Raw genomic sequence first — 21313 nt, forward strand, 5'->3', positions numbered from 1 at the left:
AACAAAATAACAAAGTGATCATGATGAATTTTTGTTTTAATTTTTCAGCACCACCTATGCAGCCTCCACCTTATCCTGGTAACTAAGGAGCTTATCACCATGGCAACTGTACAGAGTAGAATTAGAATTGATTCTGTGTTCTACATGATCTTTTGATTATTTTGAATTGTATTACATTAAAAACTGTATATATTTGAGTATGTCAATAGTTTCATATTCATAGTAATCATGTATGACAAAGTTTATGAGGTATTTATTCAGGTCTCTTATTGAGTTGTCCGTCTGGCCAAGTTCTTTTGAAAAGTACTTGTCCTGATCTAGAGCATACATTCTGATCTAAAACATGGAAGGGATTAAATTTTTCCTTATTAAGTTTAATAAGCAAAGTTTAAAATATCATCAATCATATTTTCCACTTAGTCCACATGAAATGCAAGTTGTTTTCTAAGAAGAACACTACATGAATTCTTTATTTTCTAAGGAAGAATGCTAAATATAGCCTCTGATCTTGCATAAGTACAATGCAAATAAAACTTGTTAAACATTCAGACATATCATCTCTTGTTACTTTTGATACATGTACTATTACAAAAGATTTATATAGCACTAACACATGAAAGTAATTACCTGTGACTATATGTTATGATAGAATTCTTCAGTATTAAAACTGACTATATATTATGATAGAATTCTTCAGTATTAAAACTGACTATATATTATGATAGAATTATTCAGTATTAAAACTACCAGTTAAAGTACCAGCTGTGACTTTAGGCAAACAATTGAGCATGTCTTGTTTTTTAGCTCACCTGTCACAAAGTGACAGGGTGAGCTTTTGTGATCGCTTTTCGTCCGGCGTCCGTCCGTCCGGCGTCCGGCCGGCGTCCGTAAACTTTTACTTTAAATGACATCTCCTCATAAACCACTAAGCCAATTTCATCCAAACTTCACAGGAATGTCCCTTTGGTGGTAACCTTTGAAAATTGTTCAAAGAATTTAATTCCATGCAGAACTCTGGTTGCCATGGCAACCAAACGAAAAAACTTAAAATATCTTCTTCTAAAAAATCCAAAAAGCAAGAGCTTAGATATTTGGCATGAAACATCTTCTAGTGAGTGTCTACCAAGTTTGTTCAAATAAAAGCCCTTGGGTCAAAATTGACCCCGCCCCAGGGTGGTTCTTGATTTTCCCTATATGCATATAGTAAAAACTTAAAAAATCTTCTATTTAAGAACCCAAGGAGCTAGAACTATGATATTTAGCATAAAACATGTTCTAATGTGTGTCTACCAAGTTTGTTCAAATAAAAGCCCTGGGGTCAAAATTGGCCCCGCCCCAGGGGGTCATTGATTTTCCCTATATGCATAAGGTAAAAGCTTTAAAAATCTTCTTTTAAAGAACCAAAAGAGCTAGAGCTAAGATATTTAGCATGAAACATCTTCTAATAGATGTCTACCAAGATTGTTCAAATAAAAGCCCTGGGGTCAAAATTGGCCCTGCCCCAGGGGGTCATTGATTTTCCCTATATACATATAGTAAAAACTTAAAAAATCTTCTTTTAAAGAATCAAAAGAGCTAGAGCTAAGATATTTAGCATGAAACATCTTCTAATGGATGTCTACCAAGTTGGTTCAAATAAAAGCCCTGGGGTCAAAATTGGCCCAACCCCGGAGGTCATTCATTTTCCCTATATGTGTAAAACTATAGCAAAAATTGAAAAATCTTCTTTGAAAAAACTCAAATAGCAAGAGTTTAGATATTTAGCACGAAGCATCTTCTAGTAAGTGTCTTCAAAGTTTGTTCAAATAAAAGCCCTGGTGTCAAAATTGGCCCCGCCCCGGGGGACATTGATTTTCCTTATACGAGTATAGCAAAAACTTAAAAATCTTTTTTTTAAAAAACCCGAATAGCTAGAGTTTAGATATTAAGCATGAAACATTTTCTAGTAAGTGTCTACAAAGATTGTTCAAATAAAAGCCCTTTGGTCAAAACTGGCCATGCCCCAGGTGTGTCATTGTTTTTAACTATATGTGTAAAGAAAAACTTTGAAAAATCTGTTTTTAAAAATCCCAACGAGCTTGACCTTTAGATGTTTAGCATGAAACATCTTCTAATGGTTGTCTACAAAGTTTGTTCAAATAAAAGCCCCGGGCTTTAAACTGGCCCTGCTCCGGGGGCCTATGTACAGGTGAGCGACTTCAGGGCCATCATGGCCCTCTTGTTTGCCAGACTTAATTAATTGATAGCACCAGAAAAAGAGAATACCAAATTTACACAATATTTTCTTAATGTTTTTCTGTATGACCTTTCTGATAAGACATTTCTAGTATATTTTATTAATGGTAGTATATAGTATTAATTGTTAATCTTATACTCTAAGTATTAGATGAATTTGCATGCTATCAGTCATGTTTGTATTTACTTGTCCAATATAAAGAAAGGTTTTAAGACCACACTTACCAAGACCAAGCTTTTAGTCATCTCTTGGTAATCATTTTATTTGAGCCATGAAAACTTTAAATGATACATTCTTATATGAAGCTATGAGTAGAAATGCAACTGTTCTTAGTTTCTCACAGAGTATGACACAAAGACAGGAGTTTACTTCTAAAACTGTTAAATTAATGTCAGAATTCAATTTTGGATCAAAGAAAGGGATTACTAGGATGGATTGATATGCTATTTGTTCTACCTTCTCAAAACTTTAAAAAATTTATTGCAGTTCAAAATAATGAAAATATTCAAAAAGCTGAAATATGTGAGATGTTTTATTTTGATAATCAAGAATAAATACTGGGATCCTACATATTACCGGACAAAATATGAAAATTTTTATCTGTAACTTTTATTAAAGATAATAAAAAAGAATTAAATTTTACCCAATTAATTTTGGGTTCTTATTTCACATAAACATTCCTTTATTAAACATAAAATTAAACATTTGACCGTAGAAATGAGTCTTTAAAGTAGGGCATTATAAGAGGGAAAAAATCGTGTAGACTAATCAATTTACCGGACATTGTGTTTCAAAACCTTTTGAAGTCGTGAATTCAAATGAATCCTTAAATAATCGGGAAGGAATCCACGACTACTGAATGGCAAGAATAAGATTTTTGAAAACCAAGTATGTCACTAGAAATAGACACGGCAGCCATGCCTGTTATGAAGAGGCCAATATAGGGGTGAAATTGAAATTAACACTATTAACTCATTTAACGTATTGATTCTTCATGAACCTTAAACGTATGAAACATTTTGATATTCAAATGGAATTCTGTTCTTTGTCATACAGTTTCCTTTTGGTCATCATGTGGCATGTTACAAAAGCCATCAAATCTATTTTATTTACATTTCATGTAGAGTTTCCTCCAGTGACCGTAACCCGTTTCCTTATATGTTTTTTAATCTGCACTTCTTTGTAAAAGACAACAACGAGATACTGTTTGGACTGAATTTAAAATTACTTTTTATCATTAAAATATGTTACGATTGTCTCTTAACGTAACGCTGAGAAGAATTAAAAGTAAAACCAATCTAAAATAACCCATTAAGGGTCTCGATATTCGGGCCTGCGCAGAACAGATTATTCCCCCACATGACCGGGTCATGAAATAACTAGTAAACAAAAGGGCATGTTAGTAGATAAAGAACTGAATCAACAATAATTACCTGAGAGTAGTTTTGTTGTTATTTACTTTGAAATAGATAGTGTGTGTACGATTCATACTGTATAATTTTTTAATCGAAGCAAACAGTAAAGCACTATTCGGCAGTAATAGCTTTTGTCCAGTAAACTGATTGTCTGGTAAATATGTAGGATCCCAGTACAGTATATTTTCACTCTTATGATTTTACAAAGAAACAATTACAAATTATCGGAAAAGTGTTTGTAATGTTGTTGTTGTTTGTTGATACTGTATGTGATATTGAGACATATGTAAATTTGTAAATAATGTATCGTAGCAATATGATTATAAATTTTTCATTATATTCAATTTAGCTTGACTTTTATAATAGAGTGGGTTACTCTACTCACTCTGGCATCTGTTTCAGTGTCATTTTTTTGTTTGTTTAAGTTTCTTACCACCCAACTCTTTTCTATACCTTTTAAGGTAATGCTTTGAAACTTTGAAATGTTGTGTAAGAACCTCATTTTCATGGTTAGGAAACTACCCGCCTATATGACTGAAATACTGTTGGGAAAAGGCGTGAAATGAAACAAACAAACAAACAAACAAAACTTCTAGGCAAAAGACAGGATTTTATGTATTTTTTATTTAATTTTAGACTTGTAAGGAAAATTTCAGTTTAGTTTATCAAACCGCACCTCTTTGTCTATATCTATTGATGTTTTGCTTTCAAACTGACAATACTTGTTCAGTAATTGGCAAAAGGATATAACTCCCATCAAGAATTTTAACAAAATCATGTCCCTTTTACTGGCAAAAACTTGGGTACTACCCCAGTGTTTTACTATAACCTTTAAGGTATAATAAATATAAAATAAATCCTTCTTTTGTCCCCTTTTCTTTGTAATATAGTATTTACCTTCACTGGATTTATTTAATTGACCTGTCATTTTGCACTTTCAAGTACATGTACTTGTGTACTTGTAAAAAGTCGAGTGTACTGTTTTTAAGACAGCTTATTATGACCCTGTTACATACAATCCTCACTTTATGTCATCTCAGATAATTGTTTCTGTAAGTTTATTCAAAAGAGAGGCTCTTTTCTTAAATTTCTGCATGATTTCATGGTTTTGGCATACTCATTATTTGTTTGTTTTGAATTTCTAAAAAAAGAAATTAGGATTAAATTTAATTCAACAAATGTTAAGATTTGTTTTTAAAATTTTTTTTGCTGTTTATTGTAAAACTATTAATTTATCACTCAAAATGGCTGTGTATGTTACACACCAATAATAGTTAAATGGCTAATTGTCATATGTTTAAGTCATTTTTTTTTCATTACTGTTGAAAGTTAGCTTTGATATCATGTAATGGCTGTGGGGTTTTTTTTATCATTATATTTTTACTCTTATTTAAGGGATGATATTTGTCGTTTTAGCTTACATGCATTTGCTTTCAATTTTGTGTAATTATTTAAAGATGATTAAAATGATATTTTTAATGGTAAAATAGCAAAGGTATATGTATGGTATCAATATTTTTAGATATTGTATAAAACATGTCTCTAATTTTGTTCCATTTGTTTTGTTCTTTCAAGTTTTTTTTTTAATGTAAATTGAGGAGGCTTAAAATATCATAATTGATAATTTCAAATAATAAAAGTAGAAAGATTGTTGTACAAAGTGCCAGTCATTCAAATGACTCATTTACATTTCAAAGCTGTTTTTTTTGTTATTTAGCTCAGGGTGAGCTTTTGTGATCGCTTTTCGTCCGGCGTCCGTCCGTCGTCCGTCCGTAAACTTTTACTTTAAATGACATCTCCTCATAAACCATTGAGCCAATTTCATCATAACTTCACAGGAATGTTCCTGTGGTGGTCACCTTAAAAAATTGTTCAAAGAATTTAATTTCATGCAGAACTCTGGTTGCCATGGCAACCAATAGAAAACACTTTAAATATCTTCTTTTAAAAAACCCAAAGCGGTAGAGCTTAGATATTTGGCATGAAACATCTTCTAATGGGTGTCTACCAAGTTTGTTCAAATAAAAGCCCTGGGGTCAAAATTGGCCCCGCCCCAGGGGGTCATTGGTTTTCCCTATATGCATATAGTAAAAACTTATAAAATCTTCTTTTAAAGAACCCAAAGAGCTAGAGCTAAGATATTTAGCATGAAACATCTTCTAATGAGTGTCTATCAAGTTTGTTCAAATAAAAGCCCTGGGGTCAAATTGGCCCCGCCCCAGGGGGTCATTGATTTTCCCTATATGCATATAGTAAAAACTTGTAAAATCTTCTTTTAAAGAACCCAAAGAGCTAGAGCTAAGATATTGAGCATAAAACATGTTCTAATGGGTGTCTACCAAATTTGTTCAAATAAGAGCCCTGGGGTTAAAATTTGCCCTGCCCCGGGGGTCATTGATTTTCCTTATATGTGAAAAGCAAAAACTTTAAATTAAAAATTCTTTGAAAAAAAACTAAAAAGCTAGAGTTTAGATACTAAGCATGAAACATCTTCTAGTGAGTGTCTACAAAGTTTTTTCAAATAAAAGTCCTTGGGTCAAAATTGGCCCTGCCCTGGGGTTCATTGATTTTATTTATGTGTATAGCAAAAACTTATAAAATCTTCTTTGAAAAAACCCAAATAGCTAGAGTTAAGATATTTAGCATCAAACATCTTCCAGTTAGTGTCTTCAAAGTTTGTTCAAATAAAGCCCTAGGGTCAAAATTGGCCCTGCCCTGGGGAACATTGATTTTCCTTATATGTGTATAGCAAAAACTTAAAAATCTTCTTTAAAAAAAACCCGAAAAACTAGAGTTTAGATATCAAGCATGAAACATCTTCTAGTGAGTGTCTCCAAAGTGTGTTCAAATAAAAGCCCTGGGGTCAAAACTGGCCCCTCCCTAGGGGTGTCATTGCTTTTAACTATATGTGTATAGTTTAAACTTAAAAAATCTTTTTCTAAAAAACTCAACGAGCTAGACCTTAGATGTTTAGCGTGAAATATCTTCTAATGGGTGTCTATCAAGTTTGTTCAAATAAAAGCCCTGGGGTTTAAACTGGCCCTGCTCTGGGGGCCTATATACAGGTGAGCGACTTCAGGGCCATCATGGCCCTCTTGTTTTTTGTTGCTGTTGTTGTTTTTTTTCCTTTTTTTCTTTTTTCAATGAATAGTTCTAATAAAGAGACTACGCACAATAATACATTTCAAGAGACAGATTATTACTGGTAAATACTCAAAGAAATAATATACAAAGATGGATACTCACCTCTTCTATAGTGCCTGGTGTATTAACTGGATTTTGTGGCATTTCAGTAAATGCAGTTGACTTAAGATTTATATATGCACGTCTCCCTGCTTAGTTCAATAGGGAGTGCACTTGATATGTAATTTGAGAGTTGTGGTTTGATCCTTTGTGTGGCCACTATAAATCTCAAATTGGTAATTACTGGTTAGTTATACAGGAAAGACAGATAGGTTGACTGCCTACAGAGATATGACCAAACAAGTGTTAAAATGTGCATATTTAACCAAACAAACGGTTTATGTATTTATTAGCATATTAATTCTTGTAGTTAAATAGCATGCAAGACATATATTAGCTACACGAATATAAAAATTTGATTTGACAGGGGTAAGTGCCTTGGCTTAAAGATTGAGAGATCTATTGAGAGAAATACAACCAAAGATGAAAATTGCAGATTAAATGTGTCTTTGAACTGATTAGTCTTAATGTGCTTTTTTTTTAGCTTATATAAGCATAATTGTTTCAATGATACTCATAGAGGGTGAATTTTTTAGTAAACGTTTTTACTGTTTCTGTGTTAATTAACCTGGATTTTATTATGCCCCCACTTCAAAGAAGAGGGTATATTGCTTTGCACTTGTTGGTCCGTCAGTCCTTAGACCAAATGGTTTCCGAGTGATAACTAAAGAACCCTTAGGCCTAGGAACTTCAAACTTGGTATGGTGATTGGTCATGACCAGTAGATGACCCCTATTGATTATGGGGTCAAGGAGTCAAAGGTCAAGGTCACATTGACCTTGTAAGCAAAAACGGTTTCCGAGCAATTACTAAAGAACCTTAAGGCCAAGGAACTTCAAACTTGATATGGTGATTGGTCATGATCAATAGATGACCCCTATTGATTTTGGGGTCAATGGGTCAAAGATCAAGGTCACATTGAACTCTTGGGTAAAAATGGTTTCCGATCAATAACTAAAGAACCCTTAGGCCTTGGAACTTCAAACTTGATATGGTGGTTGGTCATGATCAGTAGATGACCCCTATTGATTTTGGGGTCAAAGGTCAAAGGTCAAGGTCACATTGAACTCTTGAGTAAAAATGGTTTCCGATCAATAACTGAAGAACCCTTAGGCCTAGGAACTTCAAACTCAGTATGGTGATTGGTCATGACCAGTAGATGACCCCTATTGATTTTGGGGTCAAGGGGTCAAAGGTCAAGGTCACATTGACTTTGTAAGCAAAAACGGTTTCCGAGCAATAACTAAAGAACCTTAAGGCCTAGGAACTTCAAACTTGATATGGTGATTGGTCATGATCAGTAGATGACCCCTATTGATTTTGGGGTCAAAGGTCAAGGTCACATTGAACTCTTGGGTAAAAATGGTTTCCGATCAATAACTAAAGAACCCTTAGGCCTAGGAACTTCAAACTTGATATGGTGGTTGGTCATGATCAGTAGATGACCCCTATTGATTTTGGGGTCAATGGAACAAAGGTCAAGGTCACATTCAACTCTTGAGTAAAAATGGTTTCCGATCAATAACTAAAGAACCCTTAGGCCTAGGAACTTCAAACTCGGTATGGTGATTGGTCATTTCCAGCAGATGACCCCTATTGATTTTGGGGTCAAGGGGTCAAGGTCACATTGACCTTGTAGGTAAAAAAAAATTCTGATAAACAACTAAAGAACGCTTAGGCCTAGGAACTTCAAACTTTGTATGATGATTGGTCATGACCAGTAGATGACCCCTATTGATTTTGGGGTCAAGGGGTCAATGTCATATTGACCTTGTACTTAATGACTAGGGCTGGGGCGAGTATCCGAGTACTCGGATAATCACGAATCAAAGTGAAAAATCGAGTTTTAATTATTCGTAACCCCACAGATCGTGGATCGCGATCTTATTTGTTTATATACATTCACTGTTTATCACACTCTAAAAGTCAAGAAAAATACGATTTGAGTATAAATAAAGGGAAGTTTACCTAAATACAATTTGCCCGTTAAAGACCATGTATCATGATGCTGAGCTAGGAAGTAATTGGTTAAAAAAACAACAAAAAAACTACTAATCCAAAGAATAAAAACATAAACCTAATTTATATTTGCATATATGTTTAATGTTTAGTATTGTGTTTTTTTTAATAAACATGTTTTAGAACTAATGTAAATGTTATTATAACTATGGGTGTCTTGATAACAAAAGAATTGTGGTTCGATTTGAGAATCGTAAGTGCTGAATCGTGGTTCTGATCGGATTGTCACTTATCCGACGATCTACATCCCTATTAATGACGGTTTCTGACCAATAACTCAACAACTCAAGTTGCCTTGGTTGATATTTTTATATTAAACTAAAAATGCTTTTGGTATACACATTTGAAGGTCTTATGTAGTATAACAACTTGGGTGTCATTAATGAGCCCTACATGATTCATAAAATTTATGCATATATTATTTGGTAAGATTTGTAATAACTTAAATTGCTTCACACAACCTATGGGGTCACAATAATTATTACCTTGTGACTAGTCATGACCAGTAGATACTAGATAACCCTTATTAATTGTTTGTTCACTGGGTCAGAAGTCATGCATAATAACCTGATCACATGACTAATTGGCTGCCGATAGGGGGCATACATGTTTTACAAACATATCTTGTTTAATCTTGCATTATACACTTTTTGCTTATCACTGTAAGGTTTGCCTTCATTTTGTAAATTACATAAATTTTGTTAATGTATATTTTGATTACTTATATTGTTTATTTGTCTAGGATCTACTTTATTAACTTAAATATCTCACTTTAAATTTATAGGTTTTTTAAACAGTTCCATGCTTCTATTTTTGTATATAATTGAATATTATTGTGCTTGTTTAAAAGTTGTTTTCAACTCTTCAAACTTACATTCATCTTGAAGGATATTTTTAATATTTAATGAAAAATTATTAGAAATGCTTTCTTTATATACCTTACAGATATAATATGTAGCCTTTTGGTCCCCGTCCTCCGCTCTTTACATGTTCTTTAATAAATTACAATTTGTGGATTTATCAGATACATGCAAACATCAATTAACAAGCCACACAAAATATTGCATGCAATCTAAACAGCATTCAAGTTTTGCTTGACATTTCAGACTACACTCATTAGTTCAGTGTATGGAGAATTGCTAGACTTTCATGATTCTTTCTGAATTACTGTAATGATCTGATAAGAGCTTTACAACATCTGTATAGTTGATACTACATAAAATTAACTTTTATAACTTTTTTAGAACAATGTTTTCATTAGGCAGTTTAAAAATTAAGCAATTTGAAATTTCTGTTTTTTGTCCATGTCTATTTAGTTATAAATGTCTATAATAAAACTGGAAGATATGTCATTTGAGCCGCATCCGCGCAGTCTGATCAGGATCAATGCTGTTTGTTATCAGTTTCTCTACTTGTTATAGGGTTTGTAAGCGAACAGCATGGATCCTGATCAGACTGAGCGGATGCACAGGCTGGTCTGGATCCATGCTGGTTGCAAACCCATTATGTTGGTTCTGTCCTCACGCGGCTCATTTTAATTGAGGAAAAAACAATGAATGAACTCAACTTTGTATGTGTACGGTTTGTTAAAATTTGTTTCTAATGAATTTGAAATAACTCGTAAAATTGAAAACATATACTCTTTGTAGAACTTCAACTTAATAATGCTATAATTTATTACTGTTATGGAAAATTTTGCAGGTAATTTTTATAAGTAATATTTTTGTATGACAAAAATTTTTAAAGTGAAAATGGGATGTATTGAAATAATTGTACGTGTATGTGTGTTTCTAATGATTTTTTTTCCCTTTTATTCATAAATTTTACTTATTCATAATTTTTTTTACATGAGCTAGTTCTCAGTCATTTAAATGTGAACTCACAATTGTTATCATAATTGTTGAATGCTTAGTAGATGACCTGGTAATAGATAAATGTTTCTTTTCTACCCAAGTTTATCTCAAATATTTCTTTTGGATTAATTATAAATGAAATAAAATGTAAAGATAATATTAAAATCACAGAAAACAATAAAAGCTATTTGCAGTTTTATGTAAAAATAAATTCAGAAATTGTCAAATGAAATTATAATATATGGTAATATGGAAAAAGAACAACAGGTTTAAATGCATATTAGATAGCAGAGTTGTATGTTAATTGTTGAAGTTTAATACCAAACAGTCATTACTTGATAACATAAGGAGCAAAATAGCACATAATATTGGTGCAATTTATTGAAACTCATAGCATTTGATACAGGGTTGTTCCAGCAGTGTTACTTGTGTTACAGTCATTTTAAGTGAAATATATATTTTAGGCAAAGTTGGTGTTGAAACAAATGCCAAATGTTTCAAAAAGTTTCTTGTATCTAAGTACCAAGAAATTAATTATAAGAGTATTAGCCTCTCGTGTGATATTAGCACAAATCCTGATAAAATTATTACAGGTATAGACTCGGGGGGAAAATAAGATGGTCTCAAAGCAATTTTTGAACTTACATTACATGAAATAGTTTGCCTATTTACAGGATTTGTAAATGTTGTTATTCAGAACTGGCTAATTAAGCCTGAGTTAGAGTATTATTATCAAGCTACATCATCGATGATATGTTACAGTTGTTTCTTTTAGATATTTCTGTCTTTAATTACTTATGTTTGTGTTGTTGTTTTTTGTTTCAGCAGAATTTTGATACTGCATGTATATCAGTAAGCAGGTTTCTTCTTGATGTAGTTTTGATTTTTAAAATTGACCTAAAGATTAGTTAAATATATGTGGTATTTACCTGAAATACAGGCTTTATATACTGCTGAAAGTACTCTTTTACTATATAAAACCAATTAGAATAATGCTAAATTCAGGGTTTTCTTGTTTTCAGAAATTTTGAACTGGCATTCATGTAAATACTCATAAATTTGTTTCATGAAATGTTTTATAATTTGTAATAATAATGTGCGTAATTTCTAAGATGGGTGACAGTGATTTTTTTAAGAAAGCCTTGGATGGATCACCGGCCAATAATGTTTTGTTTTACAATAATGATTAACATAATAAAGTTAGAGGGCTGTTCAATATGTAATGTGTATTGTACTATATCTTAAAAGCATTCAAATAAACATTATATCCCTCCAAAATATTATTCATGGTTTGAAATACATAATTGTAATCTTTGAATCCATTTATGACATTTGTCATGGTATGCTGATTTAAGCAGACCTATGTGGCACTGACTGATAGCGATGTCACTTGCCTTGCTTTCTGCATCTTAACCTTTTACCCCATGAGCATATTGCGAAAAATGGCCATTTTCACTGAAAAGCATCCTGTAACATTTTAGTTCAAACTGCTATGAAAGTATGAAAAATGCTTCAATACTAATGAAACTTGGCACAAATGTTAACTACAGCATAACCTCTGTAACAGCATGCTCAATGGTAAATTTCCTGTTACCATGGCAACGGGGGACGTCTCAAAATTGCCAAAAATCACTATTTTGTATTGTTTTTTTCCATCAAAACTGATTTCAAAGTGCTGCAACTTCAAAATGAATTGAGATAGAGTAAAAGGCTTTTCTGCGTCAGTTACTAGCTACCCTAAGATCGACCTGAGGCCATTTTAGCGTGTCACATGTCCAAAATTTTCTTGGAGATTAGGGGGACTCCGCCCCCCCCCCCTCTTCAACCCCCCCAAACAGAAGGGGGCACATCCTCAACATTTCTCAAACGAAAAACAGTGTTTGGGGCCTAAATAGGGAATTTTTTCACTGTTTACCTTTTACCCCATGAGGATATTGCGAAAAATGGCCATTTTCACTAAAAAGCCTCCTGACTGCTATGAAAGTATGAAAAATACTTCAAAAATACTAATGAAACTTGGCACAAATGTTGACTACACCATAACCTCTGTAACAGCATGCTCAATGGTAAATTTCCTGTTACCATGGCAACGGGGGGACGTCTCAAATTTGCCAAAAATCACTATTTTGTATTGTTTTTTTCCATCAAAACTGATTTCAAAGTGCTGCAACTTCTCAATGAATTGAGATAGAGTAAAAGGCTTTTCAGCGTCGGTTACTAGCTACCCTGAGATCGACCTGAGGCGATTTTTAGCCTGTCACATGTCCAAAATTTTCTTGGAGATGAGGGGGACTCCGCCCCCTCCAAACTCCCTAAAAAGAAGGGGGAACATCCCCCTTCTGGCAACCCCCTGATGTAATATTTGGATGGGGGACGGCGCCGAAAAAGTGGTCACTTTTTTGAACAACATTTCTCAAACGAAAATCAGTGTTTGGGGCCTAAATAGGGAATTTTTTCACTGTTTGAGGCCTCAAAAGGGGGGGGGCAAAAAGCAGTCGAAACAAGCTTATATATGGGAAAAGGTTAAATGGAGGGTATGCCAGTCAAAAACTACAAATTGTCTCATTAGATACCTTATCAGATCACTAAACTTCCCTCAATTAAGTAAATCTCTGCTTTACTGAATGGCCGTTTTTTATGCTCCCCGAAAAATTTCGGGGGAGCATATAGTCGGCGCCTTGTCCGTCTGTCCGTCCGTCCGTCCGTCTGTCCGTCAGTTTTCTTGTCCGGAGCATAACTTGAAAACCCTTGGAGATAATTTGTTTAAACTTCATACAGTGGTAGAGGGCATTGAGGGGGAGTGCAGTGTCAAAGAACCATAACTCTATTTTGCCCGGTTTTTGAATTATCTCCCCTTATAGAAAAATCTTGTCCGGGGCATAACTCTAAAACTATAAGAAATATCAACATGAAACTTTGTAGGTGAATAGATCTGAAAGGGTAAATATGCAGTGCATAACAATAACTCTTTTTGTCCTTATTTTGGAGTTATTGCCCTTTGTTAATTTTAACAATTTGAACTTTGTCCAGAAAATAACTCTTAAACTGTAAGAGATATCAAGATAAAACATTATAGGAAGATAGATCTCGTTGAGTAGAAGTGAAGTGCAAAAGAACAATAACTCTGTTAAGCCTCATTTTTGAATTATCTCCCCTTTAAGAAAAATCTTGTACTGGACATAGCTCTAAAACTACAAGAGATATCAACATGAAACTTTGTAGGTGAATAGATCTCAATGGGTAGATGTGCAGTGTCAAAGAGATATTTTCAACATGAAACTTTGTAGGTAGATGTATCTTCTTAATGGGTAGATGTGCAGTGCACGAGAATCATAACTCTGTTTTGCCTAATTCTGGAGTTATTGCCCTTTGTTTATTTTTACTTTTTGAAGTTGTCCGGAACATAACTCGGAAACCATAAGAGATATCAACAAGAAACTTGGTAAGTTGATAGATAACAGTGATTAGAAGTGCAGTGCAAAGAACAGTAACTCTGCCTTTCCTAATTTTGGAATTATTGCACTTTGAACTTTTTCCATGGACATAACTCTGAAACTACAAGAGGTGTACTTTCCTGTGTCCAAAACCTATTCGGGGAGCATCACCCGGCTCAAACCGGGCTCTTGTTTGTTTAAGCACCCATTTCTCCAATATCTTCAACCCGTTTCTTGGTCATTTTTATAACAGTTGTAAACGACTAGCACTATCAATATTGTGATCACATGTAAAACTATGTTAAGCTGAAGGCTAATATTTATACTGTTGGGAAGGTAATAAATACTAAGCTAGCTATTCGGGTGTATCAACATCTCTTATATTGTGCATAGTTTTATCGTCGTGTTGTTGTACAATACGCATTGCATATCAAATAACCCTCAAAGAATTTACCAAAGAACATTTATTATTATGCAATGATTTGTAATAGTGTGTGTAGTGTGTGGTTTTTTATATTGTGCCTTCCTACACATTTTTTTTTGAAAGTTCAGAATATAATTTTATTGATAATGATCTTTTAAGGTATTGTTTCCTATATCTTACTGTTTAAAACAGTATTACAGTTGCATAGTTTTAATATAAGATCTAAACTCTTGTTATTCTATATAGTACTATTTTAATAAATGTTTGTGAAAAAAATTGTTTTTTTTTTGTTGTTGTTGTTTTTTTGTTAACTTGTTGGGGCTACCAATATCACCCTCATGATCATGGCTTGAGTTTTGATGCTCACTTTGGATTTAGTTATGTTTTTGTGTACAAGTTCTTACCTCATTAATCACTTTGAATTTATGTCCACATATGCCTTAGATCTCTATTGTAGGTCACTATTCAATTACCATCTAGAACTACTTCTGAATGTGACTTATACCCCGGAGAATGTTCTTTGTAAAAGTGGAGTGGCTCTTGGCGCATGAAACCATTTCCATGATATCCAAAAATCCATTTCCATGATATCCAAAATCCATTTTCCTAATAACAGATATTTTCCATTCCATGATATTCCATTTCCATAATATCAAAAATTAAAAATATGCTACTTAGATTGATAAATACTAAAGAAACTATTATATATCTCCGCAATAAGCCGACCTGTTCCGAGCAGACTTAAAGCATGCTAATTAAAAATAAAAGAAATTATAGGATATTGTCCCTCCAAAATTGGTTTTCTGAACAATAATGTCAGCCATATTCTGAAGAGAGTAAATCCATACCTTAGTTTAATATTTAAAACATATTAATTCTTTAAATTATTTCTAAAAAATAGAGTTGCACCATTCGATTGTCAGCGGCCTACAAATTTTCGGACAAAATTCAGTGCAGCACCTCAATGCAGATTTTTATTTTTTTTTAAATGTCACATGCTCTCTAAAATTGTCCTGAGCTAGTTTACATATACAAAATTTCAGCACAAATATCATTTCACATTTTTGCTCAATCCACAAAGTTCATATTGTCACACTTTTGTAGTTTACTGTAAACAAGAATGATGACTGTTAGGAATTTCTTGCACCAAGATACCATTGACTTTTGTGCTGTTGTCTTCTGCATGATAGTAAACAGTTACCATGCTTCATCTTATTCTGAAAATATACAACTCGAAGAGCAGAAAACAAGCCTGGTTCAATTCTATCAATGTTTATTGTACATTCATGCCTTAATTTTGGGTGAGGTGGGTGGGTGAATTTGAAAATTTTCTCTAGTCTTTCCAGTGTGGAAGCTGAGGTTAAAAGGAAGAGTATTTGAACCTAAACAGGAAGTGACCTTTAGCATTCCATCTATTTTCAGAAAATTATCAAAGGGAAATTACTCAAAATTAAAGTATGAAAACATCTTGTAGCAGTTACATCCCTTATACAGTTATATCCAGTATTCTGCTAAAATAATAAGGCCTTATTGACTTAAACAATAAGACACATTATTTTAAGACTGAATTCATACAAACAATTAAAACAAAAAACCTTAACTTTTGATGCATTTTATTCATCCATTATATCTTGTACTCTATAATCCATATTAAGTCAAAATTAAACATTTATAGGAATGGCATTATTTGACCGCACTGATAAACCAAATATTAATTCCACTGGTAATCAACAAGTGCCATATGGAATTTGATACCCTACGCTGACAATCAAATGGTGCCACCTTTAAAAATTTTAAAATATGGTATTTATTATGACTTTCAGTTTTAGTCCACTTCATATTCCAGTAATAGATAATAAAAATTCCATTTCCATGATATCCAAATATCCATTTCCATGATATCCAAAATCCATTTTCCTAATATCAGATATTTTCCATTTCCATAATATCTAAAATTAAAAATATGCTACTTAAATTGATAAATACTAAAGAAACTATTATATATCTCCGCAATAAGCCCACCTGTTCCGAGCAGACTTAAAGCATGCTAATTAAAAATAAAAGAAATTATAGGATATTGTCCCTCCAAAATTGGTTTTCTGAACAATAATGTCAGCCATATTCTGAAGAGAGTAAATCCATACCTTAGTTTAATATTTAAAACATATTAATTCTTTAAATTATTTCTAAAAAATAGAGTTGCACCATTCGATTGTCAGCGGCCTACAAATTTTCCGCCACAACAAAGTGTTTGCACTTTGTCCCCCAAAATTTTAGGCTAGACTTCTAAATACTTCTGAGATGTATCTGACTCATTATTTAAAAATAAGGAAACGGCTTCTGACACAGCCAAAATAAACATTTCATTACCAATGTCAGACAAGTGCACATTGTCTGCACGGAAAAAACCAGGTGTGTCCTTGTCAATAGATTTGATATGTAAAGATCTACCATTGGGCTGGGTCAACATAAACTGTGAGATAGACCTGTTTACTCTTTGTCTTTTTCTATTCATACAGGCCAAATCTGAACCCTTACCCTGCCACAACCAAGACAATCTCGGCAGAATAAAAACCCATACAATTATCGCACTTTGGAAGTTTTCAAAAATATACCTTATTTCAAATTTCAGTTGCCGAATGATGTTACACACATTTGTATTAACAATATTAACAATATTATTCCCCCCAATATGCAGAAATACAGAGATTTCATGGAAGTTACTGAAGTGATTTAAGGCTGTTGTATAAGACATTCTTGTATTCTCAGACATGCTTGAGCTAATTAAACTAACAGCCCTTTGCTGAATATTTGCCAAAGTCGGGGTTCCATTGCGCATGCTGTCGGACTGGCGCTTGGAACAAGAGACCAAAATCTGTCCATCTGAAAACGAGACAAGGCATCTGTTACGGAATTATTTTTCCCAGAAACATGCTCAGCTTTTATAACAATATTTAATTGCAAGCATTTAAAGTCAAATTTCTGAGTAGAACCATCACTTGTTCGGACTTTGATGTCATTTTATTAATAATATAACAAACAGACATGTTATCAGACCTAAAGCATATTTTTTTATTTTGTAGTTCCTCACCCCATGCAAAAATTGATACAACTATTGGAAACAATTCCAAAACTGTGATATCAGCAGTATAACCAAGTTTATGCCAATCATTAGGCCATCTTTCAGCCATCCATTTTCCAGCAAAATATATACCAAAACCTAGACCCTCTGCGCCAGCACTGTCAGTAAACAACTGAATGTCCTCATTTGATGTCCAAAAACGATCATGAAATACTCTTACACCATTGAAATGTTTAAAAAAGGATTCCCACATTACGAGATCTTGTCTCATACCCATATTAATACGTAAATGGTGGTGCGGTTTTGTTAGCCCACATATTGAATCTATTAGGCGTCTACAAAATGGGCGACCAGGGATAATGGCCCTGCATGCAAAGTTTAATGAACCAATCAAGCTCTGCATTTCTTTAAGTGTGCACCGCTTTTTTTGAAGAATTGACTTAAGATTTGTTGTGATATCTTGCACTTTGTTTAAAGGTAAACGTACAACCATATTGTCAGAGTCTATTTCCAATCCTAAAAATATCAAAATTGTAGCAGGACCCTCTGTTTTATCCTCTGCTAATGGGATCCCTAATTTTTCCATTGTTTGTTTAAATATCTGCATTAATTGTTCACATTTGCTTGTATTGGCTTCCCCACCACCCAGAAAATCATCAAGATAATGCATTAGATTGCTTGTTTTGGCATTGAATTTTATAATATGCGCTAAGGAATCGGCAAACCTATTGAATAAATTACAACTTATAGAACAACCAAATGGTACACATTTATCAACATAAAAACCTTCATCAAACATAAAACCCAATTGGTCAAAATCATCTGGAGAAACAGGGAGAAGCCTAAAAGCACTTTTGATGTCCATTTTAAAAAGCTTACATTTTTTACCCAATTTTTGTACCATTTGAATAGCTGTATCAAAATTTTGATACTGTACCTTACAGTTGGAAGGATCAATAAAATCATTCAAGGATTCACCCTCCGGGAATGATAAATGATGAATTAAACGAAAATCCTGTTGGGCTGCTTTTTTGGGCACTAAACCTAAAGGAGAAACTCTAAGATAAGGTAGTGGTCTTTCTTTAAAAGGACCTGCTACACGTTGCAATTCAAGCTCTTTATTGATTTTTGCTCTAACTATATCTGGGCGGTCCAAAGCTGATTTTAGGTTTTTTGCATTAGTCGCTATACGAGGGCCTTCATATTGCAAAGCAAACCCGTACCGAAAACCATTAAATAAAAAATTTGACTCTTCATGATCATAGTTTGATTTTAAGAGTTCATGCTTTAACTTAATAATATTCACAGGTGAAGGAGCAAGATCAAGTTGAACAAGACACAAAGAAGAATTTTTAATGACGTTGACCCCTGGTTTGCCCTCTGGTATAATTTCCCCTGGTGGGTGGGGCTGCTCTGTATGAGCCGCGAAAGGGAAAATTAGATCTGCCCACTTGAAATTGGTCAGCATGTCCAGGTTGACTACGACATGCCACCTTCCCATGGTTTGCTTTAAAACAAATTGAACAGATATGAGGATATCTGCAGTCGGGATACCTGCAATACCCATTATTAAAATCTAGGCATGGCGGGGCTTGATTATTCTGTTGCTTAAAACTTGTATGTAAAGTGCCAGAAAAACAAGGCACTTTAGATCAGATATGATACTTGACCAAGACATAAATTGATCAGCCTGACGTAAACGAAATTGCTTATGACAAAGATATATTGAATCAAGTCTTGAGCTTGTTCTGGGAAGGCTTGGAGATAAACACTGGAAAATATCAGAAAAGAATCTGTCCATTTATCAATGGAATAAATTTTTTCCATGGAGGTTCGTGGCTTGGCTACTATCTGGCCATTTTCATCAACACCAAGAAGAGCTCCCTGTGGGGTTTCTTTCAAATCTGTTGCAGTTCCCTTCAACAAAATAGCCAGATTTATGTATTTGTTTTGCTGAATTTTTAACTTTATTTGATTGGGCACATGTAGTCCCAAGTTTTCCCCACCACACCTCATTAAATTTGGTTGCTCAGAAATTTCAAGCATGGAACTATTAGAAATTGGTTGAGTCACACCAGAAGATTTATTTGGTAAGTTTAAAGACTCAGAAATAATTGTTTCAAAATCTATTATTTTCTTACTATTTGATGCAGGGTTGCTGTCTTCCAGGAAAGTTAATCTTTCTGGTTCCTCCTCCCTTGTAGCCTTCCTCTTTGTCCCTCTACCTCTTCCAGGCATTGTTGTTTTTAATTAAACTTATTTAAAATAAACCAAAATATTTAGATTGCTTAGATTTTTCAAAGATTGAATTTGAAAATGTTCTCTAGTCTTTCCAGTGTGGAAGCTGAGGTTAAAATGAAGAGTGTTTCCCATGTGACCCTAAACAGGAAGTGACCTTTAGCCTTCCATCTATTTTCAGAAAATTATCAAAGGGAAATTACTCAAAATTTAAGTATGAAAACATCTTGTAGCAGTTACATCCCTAATACAGTTATATCCAGTATTCTGCTAAAATAATAAGGCCTTATTGACTTAAACAATAAGACACATTATTTTGGGTATGTGATGCAAAATGGTTTGCAAGTACTGCTGATGGTTCATTCATCTGAGGCTGCCACATTTTCATTTGTTTTTCACTTTCTGTCAGATTCATCTTTTCATATTCTTTCGTTTTCTTTTGTTTTCCATTATTTAAAAGATTTGTACAAGGAACATTACATTTGTCAAATCTTATTATAAGGTTTGTTTGGACTCTTATAAACTGTATAAGATATCTGTTAAGAACTTTTGTTATGTCACAAGCAAAACTTTGTTTTCAAATACTAAAAATCAATGTTTGTCGTATGTTTTTTGTCCGTTTGTGAACAAATATTTATTGCAAAGTAGAGTTTAACTGTCAGTTACATAAGAGCCACTGTCGGGGGCAACGCTCGACTTTTTTACTTTTTCTTTAGAGCAAACAAATAAATGGTTTAAACAAATCTTTAAAAAGAAAATTAAAGAAAAAGAATTAAGTTTTCCTCTTTTTTATGTTTAATAGGTCTGTCTAGTCACACTTGTTGTTTTTGTCCAGTGAAGTATGAATCCTTTCCATAAAAAAAATCTACATATATACGACAAAGTAAAGAAAATATAATCAAAATTCTATCATTCTACATGTAACATCTTAATTATTACACATGACTGTTTGGTCATATATAATTTATAAGTGTTGTTTTGTCCACAAATGAATCAAATCTGTACATAAATAACAAAATTATGACAACCAAAATTAATAATTTGACCTTTACAGTCAGGGTCATTTAAAGCTCAAGGTCAATTCAACTTTTTAAAAGGTTTTGTCCAAAATGTTGTTTTGTCAGAGTTGAAGATAATCCATTTTTCACAATGATAGCACATTTAATCAGTGAAAATTCAATAATTTAATATTCAAGGTTATGTAAATGTTAGTGAGTCATGGTCAATTTGAGTTTTATAAAAATTATATTCATGCATGCAGGTCTTATTTTAAAGAATGTTCTGTTATAATATGAAATAAATCCTTTCCATAATAACAAAGCTAATTTATATATAGCCCGAGTTACAGCAAAATATTTAATGAAAATTT

The 21313-nt window shown here is 33.3% G+C and overlaps 2 protein-coding genes across 4 annotated transcripts in view; one reads left to right on the plus strand and one right to left on the minus strand.

The window, feature by feature from the left end:
- LOC132724530 (T-cell surface antigen CD2-like) overlaps positions 1 to 11373 on the plus strand; it is a 66271-nt gene extending 54898 nt beyond the window's left edge. For both annotated transcript variants that reach the window (XM_060709398.1, XM_060709397.1), the window contains exon 7: positions 49 to 11373. In XM_060709398.1, coding sequence (XP_060565381.1) covers positions 49 to 86 — 38 coding nt within the window. In that variant the 3' untranslated portion in view covers positions 87 to 11373. The remainder of the gene's footprint in view (positions 1 to 48) is intronic.
- A 4222-nt stretch (positions 11374 to 15595) lies between these two features.
- LOC132724532 (uncharacterized) lies at positions 15596 to 20254 on the minus strand. 2 transcript variants are annotated; one of them, XR_009624924.1, is made up of 2 exons: positions 19848 to 20254; positions 15596 to 15841 (listed from the first exon to the last, which is right to left on the minus strand). XR_009624924.1 is itself a non-coding variant. In XM_060709399.1 (2 exons), exons 1-2 carry the CDS (start codon positions 19942 to 19944, stop codon positions 16903 to 16905), a joined length of 702 nt encoding a protein of 233 aa, XP_060565382.1. In that variant the 5' UTR covers positions 19945 to 20199; the 3' UTR covers positions 16560 to 16902. The 2 variants fall into 2 exon arrangements, 1 of the variants encoding a protein (XP_060565382.1); XM_060709399.1 differs by lacking the exon at positions 15596 to 15841 and adding an exon at positions 16560 to 17507 and having other exon boundaries at positions 19848 to 20199.
- Between the last annotated feature and the right edge of the window lie 1059 nt (positions 20255 to 21313).

The sequence above is a fragment of the Ruditapes philippinarum genome, unplaced genomic scaffold (genome assembly GCF_026571515.1).
Source record: "Ruditapes philippinarum isolate M1 unplaced genomic scaffold, ASM2657151v2 ctg3632_1_1_1_1, whole genome shotgun sequence".
Taxonomy (NCBI): domain Eukaryota; kingdom Metazoa; phylum Mollusca; class Bivalvia; order Venerida; family Veneridae; genus Ruditapes; species Ruditapes philippinarum.

Excerpts from the sequence above, each read along its gene's own strand:
- LOC132724532 (XM_060709399.1), bottom strand. The coding sequence starts at position 19,944 with ATGCCTGGAAGAGGTAGAGGGACAAAGAGGAAGGCTACAAGGGAGGAG. Across the intron at positions 17,508-19,847 it reads CAGCAACCCTGCATCAAATA|ATGGACAGATTTTGGTCTCT; the intron begins GTAAGAAAATAA and ends TCTCGTTTTCAG.